Source organism: Arvicola amphibius, chromosome 18 (genome assembly GCF_903992535.2).
Source record: "Arvicola amphibius chromosome 18, mArvAmp1.2, whole genome shotgun sequence".
In the NCBI taxonomy this organism is placed as follows: domain Eukaryota; kingdom Metazoa; phylum Chordata; class Mammalia; order Rodentia; family Cricetidae; genus Arvicola; species Arvicola amphibius.
Window position 1 is genome coordinate 13015595 of NC_052064.1, and position 25104 is coordinate 13040698.

The window sequence follows — 25104 nt, forward strand, 5'->3', positions numbered from 1 at the left end:
CTCACATGACCTCACAGAGGCGGGGACAGCAGTCACATGACCTGCCCAGGCTCACAGACACAGGCCAAGCACGTGACGGAATGGGCACGAAGGCCCAGTGCTCACAATGACAGCTGCTGCGAGACAGAAGTCAGGTTCCTTCTCTGGAGTGAAGCAGCCCCGCTCCAGGCAGGCCTCACACTTAAAAGTGGCTAGTCAACACAATCTGACTCTCGGCTAGTGGTAGAGAAGCAGCTAGTGAACACAGTCTGACTCTCAGCTAGTGGTGGAGAAGCAGCTAGTAGTCAACACAATCTGACTCTCGGCTAGTGGTGGAGAAGCAGCTAGTCAACACAGTCTGACTCCGGACTAGTAGTGGAGAAGCAGCTAGTGAACACAGTCTGACTCTCGGCTAGTAGTGGAGAAGCAGCTAGTCAACACAATCTGACTCTTGGCTAGTGGTGGAGAAGCAGCTAGTCAACACAGTCTGACTCCGGACTAGTAGTGGAGGAGCAGCTAGTCAACATAATCTGACTCCGGACTATTATTGGCTTTTTCTGGTTTTTAAGAGAGAAAACATGAAGTTTGGTGGGCAGAAAGGGGAGGAAGATCTGGGAGAAATTGCATGATAAAAATATACTATTTAAAATTCTCAACGAATAAAAACATAAAATAAATCAGCACATGGAAAAAAGAATATAAATTATTACCTTTGCCCATCGAGTTCGCTCCTCACTAGTTAGTGCTGCGACACTGGGCCCAACAGGTTCACTACAGCATTTCTGGTGGATATACGTCAGTTGTCTTATGGAAGATTTAAAAAAAGGCATCTCAGAAAGAGCATGGATAGGACACATAGGAATTACAGACATCTTTACACACTCACACACACATATAATACATATATGTATGTATTTTAAAAAGTGATTATTTTACTTACACAAAAAGTATATTGGAGAATAATTTATATTTAAAAATAAGCTTAGACAATATCAAACTTTGAAAATGTGCATTTCCAGGTAATTTATTTATCAAATAAATAAATACCTTCTCTATGAGAAAACTTAAAAAAGTATTCTGGTAGCTAATCTTATGGTTATTATGTATCTCTGATTAAAAATATATCCTGTGTACACACACATAAAACCAGAGATCCTACTGTGTGTTCAATTATTATTTGTGTTTTACCCAGAAACAGAAGTACCATGTAATCAGTATTAAATGCTTTCGTAAGTATCATTGTATTAATGCTGATAATTATAAAGAGTTAGCTATGGCCTGTAATTCAAGCACTTCAGAAGGCAGGACAGCATAGCTAGCCTGGACAATACAGCAAGACCACACATCTCAAAGAGAGAAAAACAAAGTGGAAAGAAAAGACTCTCATGTTGTCTAAGACGAACTGTTGAATCCATCTTTAAACACACAGCAGGTGAATGCCAGGGTTTGCACGTGAAGAAACCTTCATTAGCCAAAACTGTACAGAGTTTTAGTTTTCACCCTCTTCCTCACAGCCCATGCAAAGACGCTAAGCTTAAGAACATCCAGGGATTACTCAAAAGAAAACTGTAGCTTAGTAAATGGTCAGTGAGCTCCACCGTGGCATCCTTTATTTGGTGGGACCAGTTTCCTGTTTATTTGTATTTGCGACACTGGCGAAGAAATACTTTCCTTGCAACAAAAATTTCTCTTTCTTTTCTTTCTTCTTTTTTTTCAAGGCAGGGTTTCCATGTGTTGCCCTGACTCTCTCTGTAGACCACACTGGCCTCAAACACGCGAGATCCACCTGCCTCTGCTTCCTTGTACCACCACCCGCTTTCCACTTTATCTTGAAACAAAAGATATTCTATGAGCGCATGAGGTTTCTTCAAAAACACCTGCATCAATGAGGTAGTGACTTGCCTCTTTCTGCTCACTTTAGAGAAAAAATTAAAAATACAAAAATGAAGTTCATGTGCCAAAGTTTAATAAGCTGATTGCATTCAAATTAAGGACTATCAAAAATTGCCCAGTAGAGCAGAAGACCAAATCAGCCTCATCTGTGTAGAACACACACATCCAGTCAAGAGCTCCCGTGTACAGAACTACAGCATCATCTACCAGCTAGGGTGCGTATTAGCAGAACTGTGCCGGCCACCGTCCTCATCTATGGAAGCTGAGTGCAACCTGCCCCAGGACTCGCCAAATCCTCCTGGGTATAACCCAGACAGGCAAGTCTCGGATAAGGGATTTCCCAGGACAGCAGCAGGTATGAAACTCTCACCTTATAGCTCATGTCATTTTAGAGAATGGCAATTCTGGACATTTGGTTTTTTTGTTTGTTTTTACTCAAGCAAGAGCTTGAGAGCTAAGGATATCCAACAAAGCAAGCAGTCTGAGACAGTCTCCTCAGACACTCCCTCCCAGTGGGTCAGGAGCTGACTAAGGCCAGGATGATCTTGAACACCTTAATCCCTGATCCTCTTGGTGGAACGACAGGCCTGAGCCAGCACTACAGTTTTAGAATGTAGACAGGAGGAAAGCAAGGCACAAAGGTTTAAATAGGATGGGTAGGAAACGCAAGATGGCTGGTTGAAAAAAAAAAAAAAAAAAAAAAAAAAAAAAACAGTGTGTGTGTGTGTCTCTGTGCGTGTGTGAACAATTTAAGAAACAGAGGTCATGAACTGAAAAAGAGCAAACCAGAAGTATGTCCACGTGGGAAGGGGTGAAGAGGGAAAAGGGGAAATGACATACTTGTATCTTAATTTAAAAAAAATAAAGCTATTTTTAAAAGAAGGTATGAAAAAGCCATAGCCATAGAACCCTACTATCTTATAACCAAATTAAAAACATAAAAAAGAACTTGAAGGAAGATATCCCACAGGCTACATCAGGTCACTGACTAAAGTCCCAGTGAGAGGTGTGGGGTACTTCCACAGGAGCTGTTGTCCAGGGCCCGGGAAAGCACCCCTCGACACCACAGTATGGTCTCCTGCTGTTCCTCTTATTAGCTGTGCTGGGCAGTTTTAGTTCAACTCGACACAGAGTCATTTGAGAGGAAGAAGCCGCAACTCAGAAAATGCCCCACCCAGACTGGCCTGTAGTGCATTTTCTTAATCAGTAATGGATATGAGAGGCCCACTGTGGCTGGTGCCACTCCTTAGCAGGTGGTCCTGGGTCCTCTAAGGACAGGCTGAGGAAGCCATGAAGAGCAAACCCGTAGGCAGGGCTCCTCCATGGCCTCTGCATCAGTCCCTCCCCCGGGAACTTGAGTACCTCATAAAGGACTATGATCAGGACATACCAGCGGAAATGAACCCCTTTCCCCAGAACTGCCTTTGCTTGTGTTGTGTTAGTATAGCACAGAAACCCTAACCAAGACAGTGACCAACCAGAACAACTAAGATCCTGCAGCTAGAACCATGGTGTCTCTCTACAGCAACACAACAGTGAGTAATGAAGAACGCTGACTTCTGACAGAGTCTCAGAGAAGGGAACTGTGCTCTTCACTTGTGTGCCCACTGCTGAGCCCAGACAGCCTTGGACAAACTCACTGCGTCAACAAAACAAAGTCATGGGAATGGAGAGAGCTGCACAGAAAAGGAGAGCTGACAGGGAGGCAAGAAGAGAAGTTAAAGGAAGGAGAATTAGAAGACATTCTATGTGTGTATAAAACAGCCAAGGAACAAAATTAAGTGATTAAAATGCAAATGCATAATTCATTTAAAATGCAGTTTATAAACCTGAGAAGCTCTGGTGGGGTGATCAGAGTCCCTTCATGCAATACATCAAAGACAAAAGCTCGGCCTCGACACAGCACAGCAATGTGGCATGGGCAATGCCCTTCACTCTCTGGAAAAAGACACAGAAAACATAACACTCAATAAAGCTGCATTCAGCCAACAGAATGTAATTCCTTTAATGTGTGTGTGTGTGTGTGTGTGTGTGTGTGATATAAAATATATCACCTGGACGAAGTCCTCACGAGGAGGGAAGATGAGGAGAATCTTTAGAACATGAAGCTATGCTCAGACAAGAGTAAATTCTGGTCTACTACTTCTCAGCAAGGTAAGCAGACCATGACCGTGAACAGCATATTTCAAAACGCTAGGAGAAAAGACTGTGAATTGCCATAAGGAAGTGACAGATGTTTTAGGAGACAGGCATGTTTAACTTGACTTTATAATGTAGACACTCGTTAACAATATATGATAGGTCACTAAAATGATCAGTATACAACTTTTAGGTTTAGAGTTATTTGTTAGAAAATACAATTTAAGAAAAGCTTCAAGGCTATACTTAAAGCCTACTGTGCCCGAAACCAAGCATGCTCCCTATAGCCACAAGGAAGAAATCACCAGTTAACAGAACTCCAGATTCTATGACATAAACACATACTCTTGAAAGTTATCCATGTGAATCTTGAAATCCTTGAGTTCCGAGTATTTGTGTACTGTGAGAAACACCCTGTGCTGTAAGAACTTTTAAGTTTTCCTTAAGAGATAGGAATGGGAAGAGGAAAGGGGGTCTAAGGAATCCTGGACCACTTGAGAAGTTTCTCATTGAGATTATTCTAATGTTAATTTCTCATCAGATGATTTAATTTCTGACTACAGCTATTCCAGTCTCTCCCCTCACTGCAAAGTGAAGGAGGGCAGAACACTGGGCCAGGGGTGTTCAGCACTTGAATGGGGGATAGTTTAACTGCAGCACTATCTAGCAAGGATTCCTCAGTGAGCCCACAGGAGTGAACACAGTCTACCTTGACTAAAGGTCAGAGTTCAGACCCATTCTTGCTCCTTTAAGGTTCCATGACAGGATGTTTTGACCTATAGTATGGCTACAGGATGTTTTGCCTAGAAAAGGGTATTTTGCTCTAAGTGTGGTTACCTGATGTTTTGAGATGGAAGGAGGTCATTACATTTATTTGTTCTTTGTATTATGGTAAAGAAGCCTTTTGCCCCCCCCCACTTTTGGATTGGGGTGTATACGGGCTATGAGAAATAATCTGGGTGGATTCACTGGATGCCCTCCTGATTCTATCTGTCATCTCTTGTCTATTTTTTCTTAATCCTCAACCCTCTCCCCAGCATAGACGAATTAGTCAGGCAGAACCCCGAGAAAAGTTTTCAGTAAAAAAAAATCATTATGTGCCTGAGTGTCAGGGGAAGATGACGTATGTCCTCGTCTACATCTGTCCTTGTCTCTAAGACAGGTAAGTGAAAGGGAGTAAAGACACACAGTACCACTGGAACAAAGTTAACTGCTTGGGATTCAGGATTCACTGCTTTTACATGATTTCTTGACATGTATTTATCCACTATGAGGAGAAACCATCTTTTGGTAACCCCATTACTTCCTCTTACACCCGACTTCCTCAGTATCAAGGAGATAAATATTTTTGCTCCTCGGGTTATTTCCAAGTAATTTCTTCTCTGACCCCTTCAGACATCGCCCGATCCTTTCATGGTTACCACAGATACCCTTTATTACCAGCATCTACTGAAATCCTTTCCAAAATTCATAGCTTAACAACAAAAAGAAAATAAACCGGATATCCATTTCTGATATCAATTGTTAGCATTCAGGCACACCTGGCACAGTGGGTCAACCCTCTGCCTCTGTGCATGGCAAGCAATACCCTGACTGTCCGCAGGTGCCAAGGTCCCTTTAAGAGACAAGCCCCGCCTACTCTCACTCTCTGAAGAGGCAAGCAGGTCTTTGCCTCTCTCCTTCTCCCTTTCTCTCCCCCTCCCCTTTACCCTTCTCTCAATAAACTCTGCCTTCGAGCTCTGCCTGCATGGTGTATCTGTCTCCAGCCCACAGCCCTCACCTGCCAAGGTCCCAACTTGCACCATATTCAAAACATCCATTTAATAAAGAAATAGTTGGAAGAATGTGTGCCAGGAGTGTGATCCCACAAAACCAACTTCTAAGGATATGTGAAAAGATATTTGAATGAAATGGGAAAATGAACCATGGAAGTCGTGCGTAGTACAGACAGAAGGATCAGGAAGTATAAAGATATTAAGACAAAACTGAACTGGTTTGCTTAGTACAAAAAGCTCAGGGAACCCTGAGCAGAGGTGAGGCTGAGGCCAGACCAGCTGTGACTCTCAGGGCTTCCAGTGCTCAGCATGGTGGAAAGGAAGCCAGCAGGTGGTTTTACATAGTAAACAGGTAGCAGTAAAGTTGTGTTTGTGCTCCAGCAAAGCTAGCCTGAGGGTCAGAGAGCAGAGCTAGGCACTAGCTAACCACAGAGGTCTGGAGGAGGTCTGTACAGACAGACAGGAAGTGATATGGCTGGGCGGAAAGAGAAAGTGATAAGGTGGGAGGAGACAGGAGCTCAGTCTCTTTTCCCTGGGAAGTTGAGTAGGTAAGGTGTCTCTGATCTCTCAACATTTTCCCCTATATCTGAGTCCAGGCTTTTAGTACTAAGACCTATTAGAGCTCATGCTACAAAAGTATTATGATATGAGCAGCACTTTAAGAAGTCCCCCAGGGGCTATATGAACGAATCAGTGGATAAAAAGATAACATAACCAGATCAGTTACTAGGTAATGAAAGTGGTTCAGGAAGGAACAACCTAATGGAGGTTCATTGGTTTGTTCTTTTTGAGACAGGATTCCACTTTGCAACCCAGGCTTGCCTTGAACTCCTAATCCCGCTTCAGTCTCCAGAGTACTAGACAAGTCTGTGCCACCATGCTTTGCAGGCATGATGGTTTTAACTGCAATGTGGCACTTGCAGGGAAAAAAATTTTCCTTTTAGTATGAGAGATAACACAGATTGGAGCTACCTACCACAGCAAGAAAATTGGAAATGCAGAGGAGAAAGAGAGGATAATGAACAAACAAGAGGAAGGGGACCTCACACAATTAGTAGCATCCCGAGGATCAGACAAGTTTGCTTTGTCAGTGGTTCTGTGGCTGTGCTCGGGGCCTCACAGGTGCTGACAAGGCTGCACCACAGCTTCTTCTTCATCTACGTTTCAAAAAGGAGTGTGAAGTGTACAAATGCACTATAATATACTACAATTACCAAGTGACTTGAAACAACACACCTTTATGATTTAGGGGTTTGCAGGATGAATCGGAAGCATGTTTCTCTTTGGTAAATAAAGGTGCCACTGTGTTCCTTCCAGAGGCTCTATAGATGCTATTCCTTCCTCAGCTCAGGAGTCCCCTTCTCCATCTTCAAAGCCATCAAGGGGAGATCACAACCTGTCTGTGCTGCCATCTCTGTTGCTCTCTAAGAACCCATGATTCTCAGGCTTGTGATTAGCTCAGCATAACCTCATCTCCAGGGCAACTGACTGACAACCCTAACCTCCATGCAGAGGACCGGGATGTGGCATCTCTAGATTATTCTTCTCATAGCTGCTGGTCAACCTCAGGTTAAAGAGCAATTTTTCTGTATTTGTTATGAATAAGAAAACAGTTCACTAGTTGAGAATGAGGTAGAAAGGCAAGAAACAGTGCTGTCTTTAGGTGAAAGAATAAATTGAGCATTATGTTACGGCCCACACGAGAAGAGCACAGCTGTGCAGAACAGCAAGGCCATGGAATGTACATCACATATGGACGCAAAAACAGCCAAGGTGGAGTACTGACGGGTGTGGTGCTCACGGGGATCCAAGGAAGAGCGCAAATTGTAACATGTGGGGTTAGTGTAAAGGGTTAGCTTATGAGTTGACAGGAACTGGGCCACGTCTGCAGGAGAAAGGCTTTACTAAGGAACAGAAATTAAGGTTCTAGTTTAGGAAACAAGGGGGTAACATACTAGAACCTGAAGTATCAAGAATATTACTGAGCTAGCAATGGAAGAAAGACAGCTTCACAGAAACTTCTGATAAATTTATAAAAACCCTATTATTTCAAATAGTATATTAGAAATCACAGCAAAACTCCCCAAATCTCAAGACTTTTCAAAAAAATTACCTATGTTCTCTGTGTTTACTTACCAGTCCTAAAATAATTCATAATCGAATCTCTAGCAACTCCCGGAACCTTGCAGGTAGAAAACAACATCCGGAACTGGTTCATGTCTAGAGGAGTATTCCCAGACTTATGTGCAGGCAATTTTTCTCTATTAAAAAAGTATTTTGATAAAAAAAAAATGATTGGTAAAACTCACTATCAGGCTATCACAACTGTATCATTCTTCCACTGAATAACTGAGCTGGGTAGATATCATTTGCCTATTTTCCACAATGGGCAAACCTAACCTCAGCCCATGCCAGGGCCCTTAGAGCCCTCACCTTCACGGTTCAGCCCATGCCAGGGCCCTTAGAGCCCTCACCTTCACGGTTCAGCCCATGCCAGGGCCCTTAGAGCCCTCACCTTCACAGTTCAGCCCGTTTCCAGGGCCCTTATGCTCATGGCTCAGCCCAGATTAGGGCCTTTACTACTCTTACCTTCTTAGCAGCTGCCAGTAGTTCAAGTTATGCCAAAGAATTATACTTCCTCTTTCTAACTGTGTGCCTTCCTTTGCAGGCCAGTAGTGTTCAAAATGAGGAGAAGGGCCCACGAAGTTCACATTCAGCTGCGATGGTATACGCACATCCAGGTAGGCGACATTGAGCCACCACTCTTCCAGCTAAAAAAATAAGAACACTGGTTCTTCAGAATAGTTGAACATGTAAGTGCTAGCCAGTAAAGAAAGCATGCGGTATTTGTTCCTTTTATTTTAAGTCACTATAGATAATGAAAGACCTACTGTACTGACCTCCCTTCCTCTCTATCCCTCTCGCTTTTGGAGCTGTAAACTACTAAATATGAGTTGGTTTAACTACGCTATCAACAAGGTACTTAAGCGACTCCTAGGGTATAACAGACATTCTCTGAAACCTCACTTAACGATAACAGCCATTGATAAAGCTCCTTTGCTGAAGAGAAATGTAAATTCCAGTTAGAAGTGCAAGACCCTTCAGTGTACTTCAAGCAAACTCACACTTTTCTCTGACAGTCCTTTTTCTGTGTCCCCTTCATAGCACATAACCGAATTTCTTACCCGAGTAAAGAGAGACCAGATCTCACCAGTCTACCTGGAGGTTTTTGCTTTTTTAAAATGATAGCACCGACTGTAGCTCCTAACCCGGAAAGAGGCCAGAGTGCAACGAATCAAGCGGAGCGACCACTTCTTCACCTCTGCCCCACTTTAGTTAAAATCGCCCTAGATCAACTCTGAGAGCGAAGGAATCTGTAAGTAGGAATTATTTTTCATCAAAAGGATAAATGCCTTATATAAAAACCAGACACTTGGGGCTGGAGAGATGGCTCAGCGGTTAAGAGCGTTGCCTGCTCTTCCAAAGGTCCTGAGTTCAATTCCCAGCAACCACATGGTGGCTCACGACCATCTGTAATGAGGTCTGGTGCCCTCTTCTGGCTAACTGTATACATAATAAATGAATAAATATTTTTAAAAATCCAGACACTTTTCTTTTAAAATTGTAAGTTACCATCATTAGTTTCCAGCTAAGGCAGTGCTTTTTTAATTACGAAGTCACCCTTTAAACCCACATCCTGAGAAGTGGCTGAGCTGAATCAGAGACAGAAGCTGCTGGCTAATGGAGACCTGGTGACCAGAGCAGCTTCTCCTGCAGTCTATCTACTGGAACTTCAGAATATGTCCAACTGGTTCCCACTTCTCCATCCCCTGCTGTTTAAATCCACCTGCTTCATAACCACACGGAGGGGGAGGGTATGGCTCAGTGGTAAAGAGCTTGCCCCGCATGTATAACCTAGACTCTATGACGAATATTGGCCAAAACGTATACCACACAGAGGAATTAAAATAAAGGTTTCTGGGTCTCATTTGGACTTACTGAATCAAAAATTACTAATTCTAGAAAACCTGCATTTTAATACATTCTCAGTTAAGACAAAAGTTCACTTATAAAATAAATGTTCTGGGCTGGAGAGATGGCTCAGTGGTTAAGAGCATTGCCTGCTCTTCCAAAGGTCCTGAGTTCAATTCCCAGCAACCACATGGTGGCTCACAACCATCTGTAATGAGGTCTGGTGCCCTCTTCTGGCCTGCAGGCATACACACAGATAGGATACTGTATATATAATAAATAAATATCTTAAAAAAAAATAAATGTTCTCCAATGACATGAATCATTCTTTTTTTTTTTTTCCTTTGGTTTTTCGAGACAGGGTTTCTCTGAAGCTTTTTTAGAGCCTGTCCTGGAACTAGCTCTTATAGACCAGGCTGGCCTCGAACTCACAGAGATCCGCCTGCCTCTGCCTCCCGAGTGCTGGGATTAAAGGCGTGCGCCACCACCGCCCGGCTCGACATGAATCATTCTTTTGTGACCATAATAACAATGACTCCAAGCATTTTATGCAATAATTTAAACAGCAAAGTTATATACATTTTAAATTTTTTAAATGTCATGTTTCCAATTATAAGTATATAAAATAAATACCCAGTTTCTTTTTCCTTTAGCCCTTTCAAGTAATTTCTGATGCAATTTCTCACCAACTCCATTTTGAAACTTTCGAACTATTTCTTCAGTTTTCTTATATTCGTCTTCATTCGCAAACGGCTTTACTATAAAAAAGTGATTAATTATAATAAGTGTTCCCATATCACCTCACTCATTTTTATACAACTCTAAACATCACTAGCATACTGTAAGGTTTTAGTCTACAGCATGAAAAATGCAGTGCAAATGCTATTATTTTAAAACCAGAAATAAAACAGTAGATATTTTAGAATGGAGTCACAATATCTGAAATTATCACCAAAGTACTTCTGATGACAGTTGAGGCAAGCTGCCACCTAGCTATTATGCAGTTGAAGGTAAGCCCTACTAAACCACAGGTTTAAATTAGAACCATGACTCTTATACAGACAATGTAAAATATATTTAGGGTGCCTAAGAGCCAAAAAACAGTTTTCTACTAAGGGAAAAAAAGGGAGGAAGAAAAGAAAAAGGGAAATAAGAAAACCATCCAAATTTCCTAGTCCATGAAAATCAATTGTTTTAAAAATTAAAGTATATTAGAAACTAGTAAGTTTTTTTCTTCTTTAAAAATCTATCGAGCACAATGTAAAGTCCTATTTAAAAATGTTGTGCTCAGAGAAAAAATGTGAGTACTCTAGAAGGCAATAATCTGTGAATTTCAGAAGTTAGTGTTCCCAGAGGAAGGTAGACTTAAAAAGGGAAGAGAAAGTATTTCGAAAGCAAAACCAACTAAGGCTGAGGTGAGATCCGAACTGATACAGTACTCACCTTTTTAGCAAAAACCCATGTTAAAAACAAAGTATGAAGCAGAAGCAAGTGCACACCATTCCCCCACCCCCAAAAAACCAATAAGAAAAAGGAAAAAAGGACAGCATACATTCACACACACACACACACACACACACACACACACACAGCTTCCAGTTCACATCTATCTCCACTCCCTCTAGAAACCCAGTAAAATGACAGTGGAGCAACCTCAGGAGCACAGGGCAGGAGATGGCTCAGTGGTTGAGCTCATTGGCTCAACCAGGGGTCCTGAGTTGAATTTCCTCACCCATATGGCAGCTCACAACCATTTAATGGAATCTGGTGCACTCTTCTGGTACGCAGACAGATACATAAAATACATTTAAAAAATCTAAACTAAGTAATAATAAAGGGAATGAAATCTACAAAGGGGACAAGGAGACAGACAGACAGACCAGGGGTTGGTGGGCAGATATTTCAGAAACCCAGAAAACACGGTGAGCCAGACAGGTGGCAAACCTGTAGTATCCCAACCACTGGGGAGCCGAGGCTGGAGGAGTTAAGGCCAGCCTGGGCAATAAACTGGGACATTGTCAAAAAACCAAACCAAACAAACAAACTGGAAAGACGATGACTGGCCTTGTAAAACAGAGAAAATATCTAAGGCCTGAGGAATAAAAGGTTACAGAAAATACAAGTGGGGTAAATGTAAGTCCATAAATAAGCCAATTCTGGTGGCAGAACCTAAGATTCAAGATTTAAGGCACAAGGTCCCCTAGAAGGAAAAACAAAGGGTGAAATGAGACTGTCGTGACGTCTTTACCAAAGCCAAGAGAGACAGCCGTCCCGCCCACACAAGGTTTGCCCGGTGCTAGAGAAAACCAAGTTGAAACATGAATTAGATAAAAACAAAAACCTGGATGTTGGCCCATACTAAAAACAAGGTATTATAGATCTTATTTTGAGGTATTATTCACAAAATTCAAGTAATGGAAATACTTAAGTATTATTTGTAATAGCCAGAACTTGGAAACAACCTAGATGTCCCTCAACCAAAGAATGAATAAAGAAAGTGTGGCACGTTTACACACTAGAGTACTACTCAGCGGTAAAAAAACAATGACATCTTGAATTTTACAAGCAAATGGATGGAATTAGAAAACACTATCCTGACTGAGGTAACCCAGCCCCAAAAAGATGATTATGGTATGTACTCACTCATAAGTGGATACTAGCCATAAACAAAGGACACTGAGTCTATAGTTAATAATTCTAGAGATGCTAAGTAATAAGGTGAACCCAAAGAAAACTATATATAGACCCACCTAGATAAAGTGGGGAGGGTCTTGGACTTTTTAAAGGGCAGGGTGTCTGACCCTCTCTTAGGATTGGAGGGGGTTGGTGTTGAGGGAATGGGAGAAGTGGAGGGAGTGGGAATTTGGATTAGTATTTTTAAATAATAATAATAATAATAAAAAGAATTGTTGGGATGGTTGCAGGGTATTACTGTTTTGCTAAGTCCAATAATGAATCATGATCTATATAAGGTAAAAAAAGAATCTAATTGATCCGGTGAATTAGAATGGAACGTAAATTGGGGTTATAAAGTGCTAAAGGGGGAACTTAAAAAGAAAAGAAAGAGAAAAGGGGACCTGTCTGAGTCACTCAAATGAAGTAAGGGGCACAGGGATAAAAGGCCAGGAGAAGGTGCAACCAAAATGAAAACATATATAGACCCACCTGGAGATATATATAGTCTCTGCTCTAGGAGACCATGTAGAAGCCTGTGTTTGTGCATGCTACATAATAAATATAGTATGAGGGAACTGTAGTGAGGAGCAGCGGGCTGCGTTCCTGCTGCCCTGCTCCCGGCCGCCTGGCTAGCTTATGCCCCAAAATAACAATACACAAACTGTATTCATTTAAACACTGCCTGGCCCATTAGTTTCAGCCTCTTATTAACTAATTCTCACATCTTGCTTTACCCATTTCTAATAATCTGTGTAGCACCACAAGTGGTGTCTTATGGGGGAAAGATTCAGCATGTCTGACCTGGTGGCTGGCTCCATCGCGTCTAACCCAGAGAGGAGAGGCATGGCGATTTGCCTGAAGCGTCTAACTTCCCTTCTTCCCAGCATTCTGTTCTGTCTACTCCACCTATCTAAATCCTGCCCTATCAAAAAGCCAAGGTGGTTTCTTTATTAACCAGTGAGAGTCCTCCATCAGGGGAGAGAGTACATATGACATCAAAGGATGCAGAAGGGGTACCAGAAGCTAAAGGTTTAAGTGGGGATGGGGATGGGGTGGGAGAAAGGAGGTAGAGAGGTTTGTTATCCAAAACTAAGGATTTATGAAATCTCACTAATTTGTGACCTAATCAAAAATACATTGGGGGGGGGGGGCAGGTTGTACAAAGGTGCCCTATATTAGCAAACATCTTCTCTTTGTTTTCAAAAGTATCAGGTGCCTTGAACTCTTGAGCTAGGGATGAGTTCCCTTCCTGTGAGTTACTGTTCAGAGGCACCGAAAACAACACAGACTACAGGCTATTGCCGTTGTTCTCTGTTGCCCACAGTGACTAAATCAGCCGTTCTCAACCCATGGGCTGCAACCCCTTCAGGATCAAGCAACCCTTTCATTGGGGTCACAAATCAGATATTCTGCATATAGATATTTACATTAGGATTCATAACAACAGCAAAATCACAGTTATGAAGTAGCAATGAAAATCATTTTATGGTTGGGAGTCAGCACAACATGAAGAACTATAAAAGGGTCATGACATCAGAAGGTTGAGAACCACTGGTCTAGAGGATAAGACCTTATTGCTAAAAACATCATACACATTTTGGTTGCAGGACACAGAGAAATCAATGAACTAACCAGAAAACCATCACTGCTGGCTGGCTTGCATACTGCAGGAAGGTGCTAAGGAGTCTGATGGGGCATAAATGACATCAAAAGTATATCCAGTGCTGGGCGCTGCATGCTACACTACCAACCTTAAGGCAACATTGTAACCACTGCTGCAATAGAGGCAAGACTGCTTATGGGGGCAACAACCACTCTCTTTTCTGGATCTGAGGCCTGCTCTTCAGGAGAAAATCCATGCCTCATCCTGCAAATATAATTAAAGCCCATCAATAGAGAAATCCTAAGCCCTGGCAAAGAGAACTAACTAATGTTTTCCTAAATGACCATGTTGTCAAAGTGTTCTCTAAATATATTCCTAGATTTGTGCTGTTCCCAACCTTGGTCAGAGAAGCTTCTTATTGCAATGGGTAATGGTTAATGCCGAGACTCATGACTGTTTAAAGGGCAAGAGTAGGTGACCGAGTGTGTGGCAGTCAATGGGACACCAAGACTGTGGTGTCAAGGAAGAGGGGTTGGAGTGGATGTGAGGGCAGAAGGCTGAGAAGGAGTACTGTGAGGTGCTGTTTACTCATGACCTCCACAAGATCAAAAGAGGTCATTCTAGCAGGGAGTGGGAAGGGACTCCCAAGGTTTTACCACTAGCTGAGGAGCTGACAGTTGCAGATGGAAAGTTACATTTTTATTTTTAAGATGTAGCATTTAGTTGGCTTCCCATACCCCCACTGGATGACTGACACTCTACTCATACAGGCAGCACCAACTGGAATCAATGGATTAGTTAAATAAATTAATAATTTTAAAAGATACATAAATTTGAAAAAAAAACAAAAACAAAACAAAAAGGGGGCTGGAGAGATGGCTCAGTGGTTAAGAGCACTGGCTGCTCTTCCAGAGGTCATGAGTTCAATTCCCAGCAACCACATGGTGGCTCACAACCATCTGTACTGAGATCTGGCACCCTCCTCTGGTGTGCGGGCATACATCGAGGCAGAATGTTATATACATAATAAATAAATAAATCTAAAAAAAAAGATACATAAATTTGGGAAGATGATGGGATGGGAGGTACTATAATCTTTAGCAGGAGGGGATCCCAAAATCAGAACATCATATTTCCCATACAGAACAAACAAGGCCTTCAGAATTCTTAAAGCACACCCAATTCAGAATTCTACACAGAGCTAAACAATCATGTAAAAACAATTAGCTCTCTTTTTGCCCTCTCAAATACTCTTTTGTAAGTAGTTACAAGGGTGAGCAACATAGAAAGCAGACAAGAAAGAGAGAACACAGGAGAGGAGGGAAGAGAGCTGCCAGGTTGCTGGCACCTGAAATGTCCTGAGTCACAGCTGTGGAGCAAACTCAAGGCAGTCTATCCTCATTGAGAGGAGGGGAGGAGAGGGGGAAGGAGTAGGGGGAAGAGAAGGGGGAAGGAGAGAAGAGGGAGAAAGAGAGCTCCACAATGCACATTTTTAAAAGGAAATAAAATTGACTCAATATTTTATGTCTAACTGTATACAAGAATGTTCATTCATTCAAGTGTTTAGAAATAAATTATGAATACAAAGGAAAAAATTAAGAAATGAAAAAGAAGGTGGAAATACAGCAAATAAGTCCCAAAAGTAAATGACTGGCTCGCTTATGAACAACTAAACCAGAGGTTCTCAGCCTGTGGGTTACAACCTCTTTGAGGGTCACCTATTATCATTGGAAAATATAGATATTAGCACTAGGATTCACAACAGTAGAAAAATTATAGTTATATAGTAGCAATGAAAATAATTTTATGGTTGGGGTCACCACAATATGAGAGACTGTTTTAAAGGGTCACAGCATTACAAAGTTCAGAACCACTGCTCTCAACCCTGAAAAGCCAGGGGAATTAAGAGAGAGAGTTACTAAAACCAGGTACTGTTGACTTAGAATGGTGACTTTGTATATGGGTGACGAGAATCAGTGGGGAAATGTGGGCATGATGGACAGGCGTTAGCAGCAAACTACACAACTATTTTAAGGAATTACAAGGTCCAAGAAACATAAGATTAGTTCAAATATGGTGATAGCAAAAGAAGCAGAAAGATTTGAAGATCTTTGCCCGAAGTGTACACGCAGACGGAGACAAAGGTTTGATATTTACACTGCAGGCCTATTAATATTAATACTATTGGGTTTTTCACACCGAGGAAAAATAACTTCTAAAAAGCTTTGCATAGTTTATGAGCCTAGAGGCATTGGCAATCAGACCCTCATCAACCTCATTTCTATGTCACTAACAATATGAATCTATACAAAAGTTTATAAACCTACCTGATTCAAGGTATTTTTTCAATGATTCCTCAAGTGAAGGAACAGGCAATGATGGGAGAGAATCCTGGTACTGAAATGTCCGTTCTTCAACTGACTTTGCCAGTTGATTTTCCATGATATAATCACAGTAGAAAAACTGAAGAAAAGAAGAGCAACGTCAGTCACAACTTCAACTTCCTAAGTATTTGCAAACTTGTTGGACAAAGACAACAAACTTTAACATTAATTCAATATGCTACGGAACCAAAGCATCATCAGCGGGACCAGTCGCCATCCTCATTAAACACCAGATAGCGCAGTGTGCTACAGAAAACATGCTCGCATATGAGAACCAAAATCTCCGACTTAGTCATTGGTTTGAGGGGTTGTCCTTGGTACCCAGGCAGATCTGTTAGGTTGTAACCTCTCCTTCCACAAGGCAACGTTAAAGGGCATTAGGGTGAAAGACCCCAACCCTAGTCTCCATCTTAAGATGTTTTTGGCCGGGCGGTGGTGGCGCACGCCTTTAATCCCAGCACTCGGGAGGCAGAGGCAGGCGGATCTCTGAGTTCGAGGCCAGCCTGGTCTACAAGAGCTAGTTCCAGGACAGGCTCTAGAAACTACAGGGAAACCCTGTCTCGAAAAACCAAAAAAAAAAAAAAAAAAAAAAAAAAGATGTTTTTGTGATCACCTAGAGAAAAACAGGATACCTATGAGTAGTAGAAGCAGCCTTGAGACCAGCTGCACCTGCCAAGGGGGCAAAACAGGATATCTGTGGGCGGCAGGAGCAGTCTTGAGAAAAACACCCAGTCCTTTGTGTATCAAAGCTCAGGAGGCAGAAACTGGCTGAAAATTGGCTTTAGACTTGTTTTTGTTCTTAAGGTTCTGACAACTTAGTAACAGCTTTAAGTGCACAATCTATACAGTTAATAAGATATGCTGAACCAGAGAATACTGACAGTTTACTGTACAACAGCCTTATCAGTGAGTGCTGTGGACCATTTCTACCAAAAGGAAATGCACTTGTTTTCATCCTATTAGACTTGTTTTTATCTTGTTAGACTTGTTTTTGTCCTGTTAGACTTGTTTCCATCCTGTTAGACTTGTTTTTATCCTGTTAGACTTGTTTTCATCCTGTTAGACTTGTTTTCATCCTGATGTTGATCCCCCCCATATGTTAATTTGAGTTGACCAATGATATTGCTGTTGCTATGGTTCCCTGTTATGTAACCCTGAGACCTTATAAATGCTTGATGGAAGAATACCAGGGGGGCTCAGTCTCACTGGAGAAGTGAGTCCCTAGTTGGCCCCTTCGACATTAAAGAATCATCTTTCTGTTTGCATCCATTGGCGTGGCTTATTGAGTCTGGGGGATCCTTCCCTGAACCCTAGAAATTAGGGTCTTTCAAGGGAACCTGCAGAGTCTTATCGGGTGGGTAGGATTGGATGTGTAGGAAAAGATGATGATCTGAAAAACAAGGCAGAGGTGTGGGAGTGGGTCGTAGATGTTACAGACTACTATGTAAGAATTCATGTGACGAGCTGATCTAACTCAAAACTGTGCAGATGGCATGGGACCTAATCAGACTGGCTTTGAGTATCACAAACCAATCTTAAATATGTTCTAGATTTGTGGTATTCTTGTCAAAATAAAACTAATCCCTTTTAAGATTAGGGTATATTGGTTTTAAATAAATAAGATTTCTGAAAGAATAATTTATAAACTCCATTAATAAAACAGTAACTAAAAAAACAAGAAATTAATGTTGAATGAAAACTTCCCGTCCTTTCATATCCTATTTTAAAATGGCAAAGCTACATATTCCACTTGTGTTATAAAAGTTAACAGTGTCAGAAACAAAGGTATGGCAGACTTACTTTGGCTAATACCTTAGGACCTCAAAGTTCAGCCTCTTCCTTTTTAATGGTTTCACTTACATCCCATCTGAATACTGATAAACCGCTTTGGAGTTAACAGAAATGCAGTTCTTGGTTCTAAATACAGACTCAGCTACGTTTTAACCAACCATTCGCTCCTAGGCACGTGACTGGAAAACACTGGGAGCATGTATTTGGTGGTGGTGGGGGTCACAGCACACATGTGAAAGGAAACTTGCAGGAGTTTCTTCTCCTCTTCCTTGTGGGTCCTTTGCACTCACATGTGGGTTAGCTGACTTGGCTGCAGGTGCCATTATCTAGCGACCTCAAAGGACCTCAAAATTTGCCCTTTTTATTTATTTACTTACTTTGAAACAGAATCTCACTATATACCCCTGGCAGGCCTGAAACTTGCAGTGCAGACCAGGCTTGTGTGAATTGACATAGACCTGCCTGCCTCTGACTCCCTGGTATTCGGATTAAAGGTGTGTGCCACCAGTACCCACCAAACTCTAGGTGAGTAAATAATAGAATCTCTTTACCTTTGAATGTATAGTCACACTGTCATCAGATTTTTTTTAATGCCCTAAAAAGCATGCCATAAAAACAGTTCATCCTGAAACAGCTATATCATGGACTAGAGTATGCAGAATTTTTTATGATGACCTCAACTCCTACCTACACTTTTTAGCTCCCAGAACTTGTCATTATAATAGAAGATCATTACTCCTATGGTTGCAAATGGGTTTCCGCTACGGGAAAAAAAAAAGCTTAAATAGTCAGGACTTAACCGAATTATTTGAATCCGTGGGGTAGAGATGCTGCCACTTCTATGTCTATACCCACAACCTCAAGGAACTCAGAGGCAAAAAAGTACTAACAGGAATGGGACCCTCAATCCTGCAAGTGAGCAGGAATTAAATTCTGCCAACTCGAATGAACCCTAACACCTCAGAAAATAACTCAGGCACCTTGATCTCTCCTTTTGAGATTCTGTGTAGGATAAACAGCTAAACTCAGACTTCACAGAAGTGCAAAGTCTGTTCTTTTAACTGCCTGAGATCATCTGTTGTGGTAGCAACAGGAAACTAATATGGAATGGCAAGCCACTCTCTTTCCACTTCCCTGTCAGTTAATAGACCCCATAAAGCCCAGAACAAGAATACTAATTTTATGACCACCATGGTGCTTAACCCCTGCAACAGGTAAAGCAGATTTCGCTAGGAGTTGTCTTAAGTTTTCGACCACACAGATTAAGTTAAAGGGTTACAATAACATCAAGAACACTATTACTATGGGTTTAACTAGAGTGGATTTCCTGACAGTAAGGTAATGTGAACTCAAAGAAGTAGAAACGAGAACCAGGAAGAGTAAGCAAACAAATAGTGTCACATACCAGCAAACCAAGATGAAGTGTTCAGGCGTGCCAGAAGCTTGAACAATTCTGATGTGAAAACACGGGTACTTGAACAAGGCTGGTGACTGTAGGAAGAAATGTGAGGAAGTAAAGATCAGAAAGTGGGGGGAAAGGAAGTGAAAGAAGCTGCAGAAACAGAACGGTCATCTGCTAGTTTAAATCGCTGTAGAGCTAGCTATGTTCCAGGCAGCTAATTAGATGGACCCAAGAGGCACAGAGCACCTTCCGGTGCCCGCACTTTGGCTGAAACAGAAGCAGAAAGCAGCGAGAAAGTTCAGAAACTCCTCCCACCAACCCAAGGGCAACTCCGCGCAGGGGATGAGGACAAGTCGGGAAAATTAAGAAACAAACAAAACCAAGCAACCGATCAAGCACCCCCGACCCGCTAGCTGGGCGTTGCAATGGGGGATACTCCGGACCCGAAGGGCGAGATGCCTGCGAACGCCACACCCGCGCCTGACGGGAGCCTCTGAGGGCGCTGCCCGGCTGCACCCGGCTCGGCTCGGGGCAGCTCCACTGCCCCTCGACCGCCCGCCGCCGTGGGAGGGGACGGAGGGAGCCGCCTGCTCGCTCACCTTCACCTCCGCCCCTTGCCGGATCCCCAGGGACGTCGGCCTGCCTGCCCTGCGCAGCCCAGAGAAGCCCGACTAAGACGGAAAGCCGCGAGGGTCCCGCCCCGCGCACGTCGGGGAACGCGATTGGACGGAAAGCCTCGAGGGTCCCACCCCGTGCTCGCTGCCCCCGCCCCGCCCCCGTCGGTCTTCCAGGCTCGGGTTGCGCTCGGGGGTACCCGCCCCAGGAACGCGAGCAGAAAATCCGATTAGCGTCCTGCAGTCCCTGCTAAAGCAGCTTCCTGCTGGATGCTGCGGCTTGTTGGCCGCGGTCCAGAGAGATGGCGGAGGCTCCGCCCACACACGGGCACAACCCCGTGGATGGGTAAGGAAGCCCACGGCTCAGCCTGGTTTTCACCGGATCTCTCCGCCGCCGGGCGCCGCGTCCAGGTCTCTTCTCTCGCCCAGTCGCCCCTCCCGCTAGCGAGTGCGAGCCTCCTTTGCAGGACCCTAGCGAGGCTTTACAGAGGCATTTGATTGTTTACCCTGTGTGCCAGCAAGAGAATAGCAGTGGCGCTGATCCGGTTTGGCCTCGTCGCCTTCTTTGAGACTGAGATTGGGCCAACTTCCAGCCATCCCTCTGCTGCAAACTCTTGGAGTCTCCAACGATGTTCACCCTTCAATCTTAGGGCCGGTCTGGAGTTTTTAATCAGCCCAAAAAGTAGCATTTTTAATCCATTTACCTTAATTTACATTAATCTTATGTACACTGTTTCTTCTGCTGTTTGATTTTCGTAGAAGAAAAAAAAATATTTTACACTCTATGGCTTAGTTATCCAGCAAGGTTTTAAAAAATTCTTTTCAACTACTACATTAAAAGCCGCAATCTGTCTTTCCAAATTCTTTTCAATAGTAAAGTCTGCCCTGAACTGAGTTGAGGCTATGTGTCATTGAAAGATTTACAGTGAACCAGTCATAAGTTTTCTACAGAATTACTAATATGATTCATGCCTGAACAGCTTGTTGGAGGTGTTACGTAATCAAGTTGGATCACGTCCCTAAACTTGTCAAAGTGACTGTGAGATTAATCCCTTTTCCCCCCTCATGGTTGTAAGTGTTACATTCTGGGTAATGTTAAATTTTGCTTACAAGGTAGAATTCTTAAACTGACTGAGCATCTCCGAAACCTTCATGGTACTTTTTATTTTAGTTTAAAAAAAAATCGACACCTCTTTAAAAGTTTGAGTATTGAATGTTTGATGGTGGCAAAGAAGTTAGGATCACTCGCCTTCACTCTTTTTGCTTGCTTCGTTGTGGGGATTAAGCCAGGCTTAATTAATGAATAGGGGTCTCTACCACCGAGCTACATACATCAGCACCGCTTTGCGTGCGTCTTCCTGGTCTCCTTAGAAACGACGCGTTTCTATAAAGGCTGCGGCTTCTCGGAAGGAGAGACAGTTGTGGAACTGAAGATGATAATGTGTGAAACATGGGGTATGTAGGAAAAAAATGATAATCTATATAAAAACACAGATCAGGAGAGTTTTTAAAGCATGTTCTTCCAAATGTGTAATTGATATTTGAACGTCAAATTTCAGAGTATGTAGCATTCAGATCAAACTTGAAAGAGCTTGCATTTCTTCGCGCACGACGGACAGATCTTGACTGGTGAGGAAGATGCTCCAAGCATTTGGAGCGTGGTTTATAGCAACAAGTTGTCTGAAGACCTGAAACTGATTACTAGTGGTGTTTATAACTTCTTTAAGTTTCTATAAAAGCCATGTATTTGTAGCACTATGCAGCTCTTTCTCGATAAACCACACATTTAAGAGACCTTCACAGGCAAGTCTGGATACAGCTGGCCTCAAAAATTATAAGAATATTCAAAATTCTCATTTCTCTCTTCATAGCTAGCTTATTGATAAGACTTGTGAATTTAATGTAATGTAATATATAGCACTAATCTGTGGGGTAGATCTCTACTCTGAATTTACCCCAGATGAGCAAGTTGAAGAAATACTTACTGAAATGAAAAGTATCAGCTCAGGACTCCCAGTGCCAAGTTCTCAGCACAAAGGAGATTTATTTGCCCCAGAGCAACTAAGGACAGAGGATAAGGGACAAACACAGGAGGATATAAGGGACAATGAAGGATGGGAAGGGAACAAGGGAAATGCGGCAGGGGTATTTCCTGAAGGGACAAAGGAGTGTCTGGATAGAGAGGAGACAGATGTGGCATAGAGGAAAATGGTGGTTTTAAAGGTACCAAGGGAATGATGAGGTGTTTAATTAGGTATGTGTATTAGGTGAGCCAGAGGGGGCTTTTGATTGCTGGACTTCAATACTTCGATAGTTAGTTGGCCCTTGGTAGGCAGCCTCCGGAGGAGGAAGTGGCCAAGTAAGGGACTAGATCTTGGGGGCTAGCTGGGAATGTCATCGAGTGGAGGCAGTGGGGGAGAAGGGCAAGGCCTGCCAGAGCCACAGTCATGATGCTCAAGCTGTCCAGAGTCCCTTCGCTTATATTTTCTTATTTTTAATGAGAGGAGGTTGCATAGGCGTGGTTATTTTGAGAAACAGCCAATAGCAAACTAAAGTCTGCTAGATACAAATAGATGATGTTAAAAGTTAACTGTGCTGTCTCACTAGGCCCTCCAAAGGAAAAAAAAAAATGACCCTCCCTTCCAAGAGCACATACACACTGTTTCACATATGGGCTTACTTTAGCACCAGCGATAGATTTTTATTGTCATTAATGATATTCTTTTATATGAAAGTCTGCCCCCCAAATCCTGGGGGAAGTGATGACTTAACAATGACCTTTTCACATCTCAGACAAGTTCCTTATGGCGAAACTGAGAATTTAATTTTTACAGCTGAATGGAGATGTAATTAATTTACATACCAAAAACCACCCCTTTAAATCACATAAATAAATATTTAACTGTATTTACAACTATATAGTCTGTATTAATTTGCCCTCTGTTCCTGTGGTAAAACACTGACCAATTCTGTTAGATCAAGATCCATGGAAGTAAATAAATCCATGGCAATAAACTAGACCGAGCTCTACAGAAGCAAATTGTCCTTTGTCCAGAAGTCGCTCCTGTTCTGTCCCCTGCGGTCTCAAAGTTGCAAACACCGAAGGAGTTTATATTTATCTTATCAGATGCTTGCAGATCCTTGCCTGCTGAAGCTGTTAGCAGCAAGTCAACTTTCCTGTCTAGAGTTTCTCAGCTCACCTGAGGTTTCATTAGCTCATTACAAACCAAGTTGAGGAGAAGGGGCTTATTTGGTTTGTGCTTTCACATCACAGTTTATGAGTAAGAGAAGCCCACGCCCCAACTAAAGCAGAGACCATGGAAGAACGCTGTTGCTTACTGGCTTGCTTCCCACGGCTTGCTCAGCCTGCTTTCTTAGCTCAGGACTACCTGCCCAGAAAGACACATCACATCAATCAGGAAAAGGGCCCGCAGACATGTCACATGCCAATCTGGTTGCAGCAATTTCCCAACGGAGGGTCCTTCCTCCCAGGTGACTCTAGTTTGTGTCAAGCTGGGAAAACTAGCCCGCAAACAGTCATAATGTGTTTCTAGAGCATTTTGTCATTCCCCCAAAGAAATACCATTAACTGTCGGTCAGTATTCAGCCCTCCCCACAACTTTCCCAGCCCTGTGTAACCAGTCTGTACACTCTGTCACTGTGGATTTACCTAATCCAGGCACTTGGTATGAATCATACATTATTTGACCTTTTAGAACTGGAATTCTTTTACTTACATTGTTCAGATGCATCTGTGTTTTAGTCTATAACAGCATTTCTTTTTTTATAGGTCAAATGATACTACATTGTATGGATGGATATACCAATTATACACAGTTGTTTGTTTCAGATTTAACTCCACCACCTGCCAGCCGGATTGGTGTCTCTCGCTCCTAATGAGAAGGTCTTTATCTCTATCTTTTCCTTTACTCATGGCCCATGTGTCTTACATCCCCAGGAGGAGCGGTAATAATCCCCAGATTATTTGGTTTTCCTTCTGGGCAGGCATGGAATGAATATTTAGCCAGGTTGGTCTCCAGAGGACAGGGCCCACAGCTGTAATTGTGATAACCATGCATATACCTCTAAGCCCCCGAGACTTGGAGGAGTCTTCCAACCTAGTAAAACACAGAGATCCTTGTGGAACGTGGAGGGCCCATATGTGGTAACCATGGCTACCATAGTTTCATCCATAGTGCGTGATAGGACCCATAATACCCATAATACCTATAATACCCATAATACCCATAAATACCGAAACTGGAATATGTGGGTTGTTGGCACTTTATCAGTCCATCAGTGAGAATAGGAAAGTCGGGGAGAAGTGAGTCTCTGCTTTAGTGGGTCCTGGGCATGGGGAAATACAGTCTATCTTTAGTCTTCACCCTCTTTGGGTCGTCTGTCTGGGACGAGCCTTTTAGGTGGGAGTGGTACAGTACACCCAGGATTTGATTCCATCTACTTTCACTGCTGATGGGGTGGTCAGGAGAGGGGTCCCTTCCAGCAAGGCCACAAAGATTCCTTTTGGTGATGTTTGACCCAAAGGTTTTTTGGTTTGTATCTGTGAGGTTTGGGGGGGGGGGGATAGTTCATATATATACTAGGGCAGAGGAAACAACCCATTTTGGGTATATTGCAGGGCCTGTACAGACATAAGCAAAGAAAGATTAGATATTTCAGCTAAAACCTCAAATCTGATCTTAGGCAGAAAGGAGGAGACCTACCAAACATAATCTCATGTGGGGTCTGTCCTTGAGTATGGGGGATATTCCTAACTCTAAGGAGGGTCAAGGGGAGGAGGGCCATCCGGCACTCGCCAGTCTCAAGGGTTAAGTTAGTCAAGGTCTCTCTTAGAGTCTGATTCATCCTCTCTATC

The 25104-nt window shown here is 42.7% G+C and overlaps 1 protein-coding gene across 3 annotated transcripts in view; it reads right to left on the bottom strand.

Moving 5' to 3' along the window:
• The window catches only part of Crot (carnitine O-octanoyltransferase), a 35360-nt gene extending 15010 nt beyond the window's left edge, over nt 1–20350 (bottom strand). The window contains exons 1-8 of one of the 3 annotated variants that reach the window (XM_038315170.2): nt 20214–20350; nt 19618–19703; nt 16365–16500; nt 10392–10516; nt 8376–8557; nt 7923–8047; nt 3702–3810; nt 690–783 (exon numbers count right to left, since the gene is read on the bottom strand). In XM_038315170.2, the coding sequence (XP_038171098.1) occupies nt 690–783; nt 3702–3810; nt 7923–8047; nt 8376–8557; nt 10392–10516; nt 16365–16479 (750 nt within the window). In that variant the 5' untranslated portion in view covers nt 16480–16500; nt 19618–19703; nt 20214–20350. The other 2 variants (XM_038315171.2, XM_038315172.2) reach the window with 2 other exon arrangements.
• Nucleotides 20351–25104: the final 4754 nt, after the last annotated feature.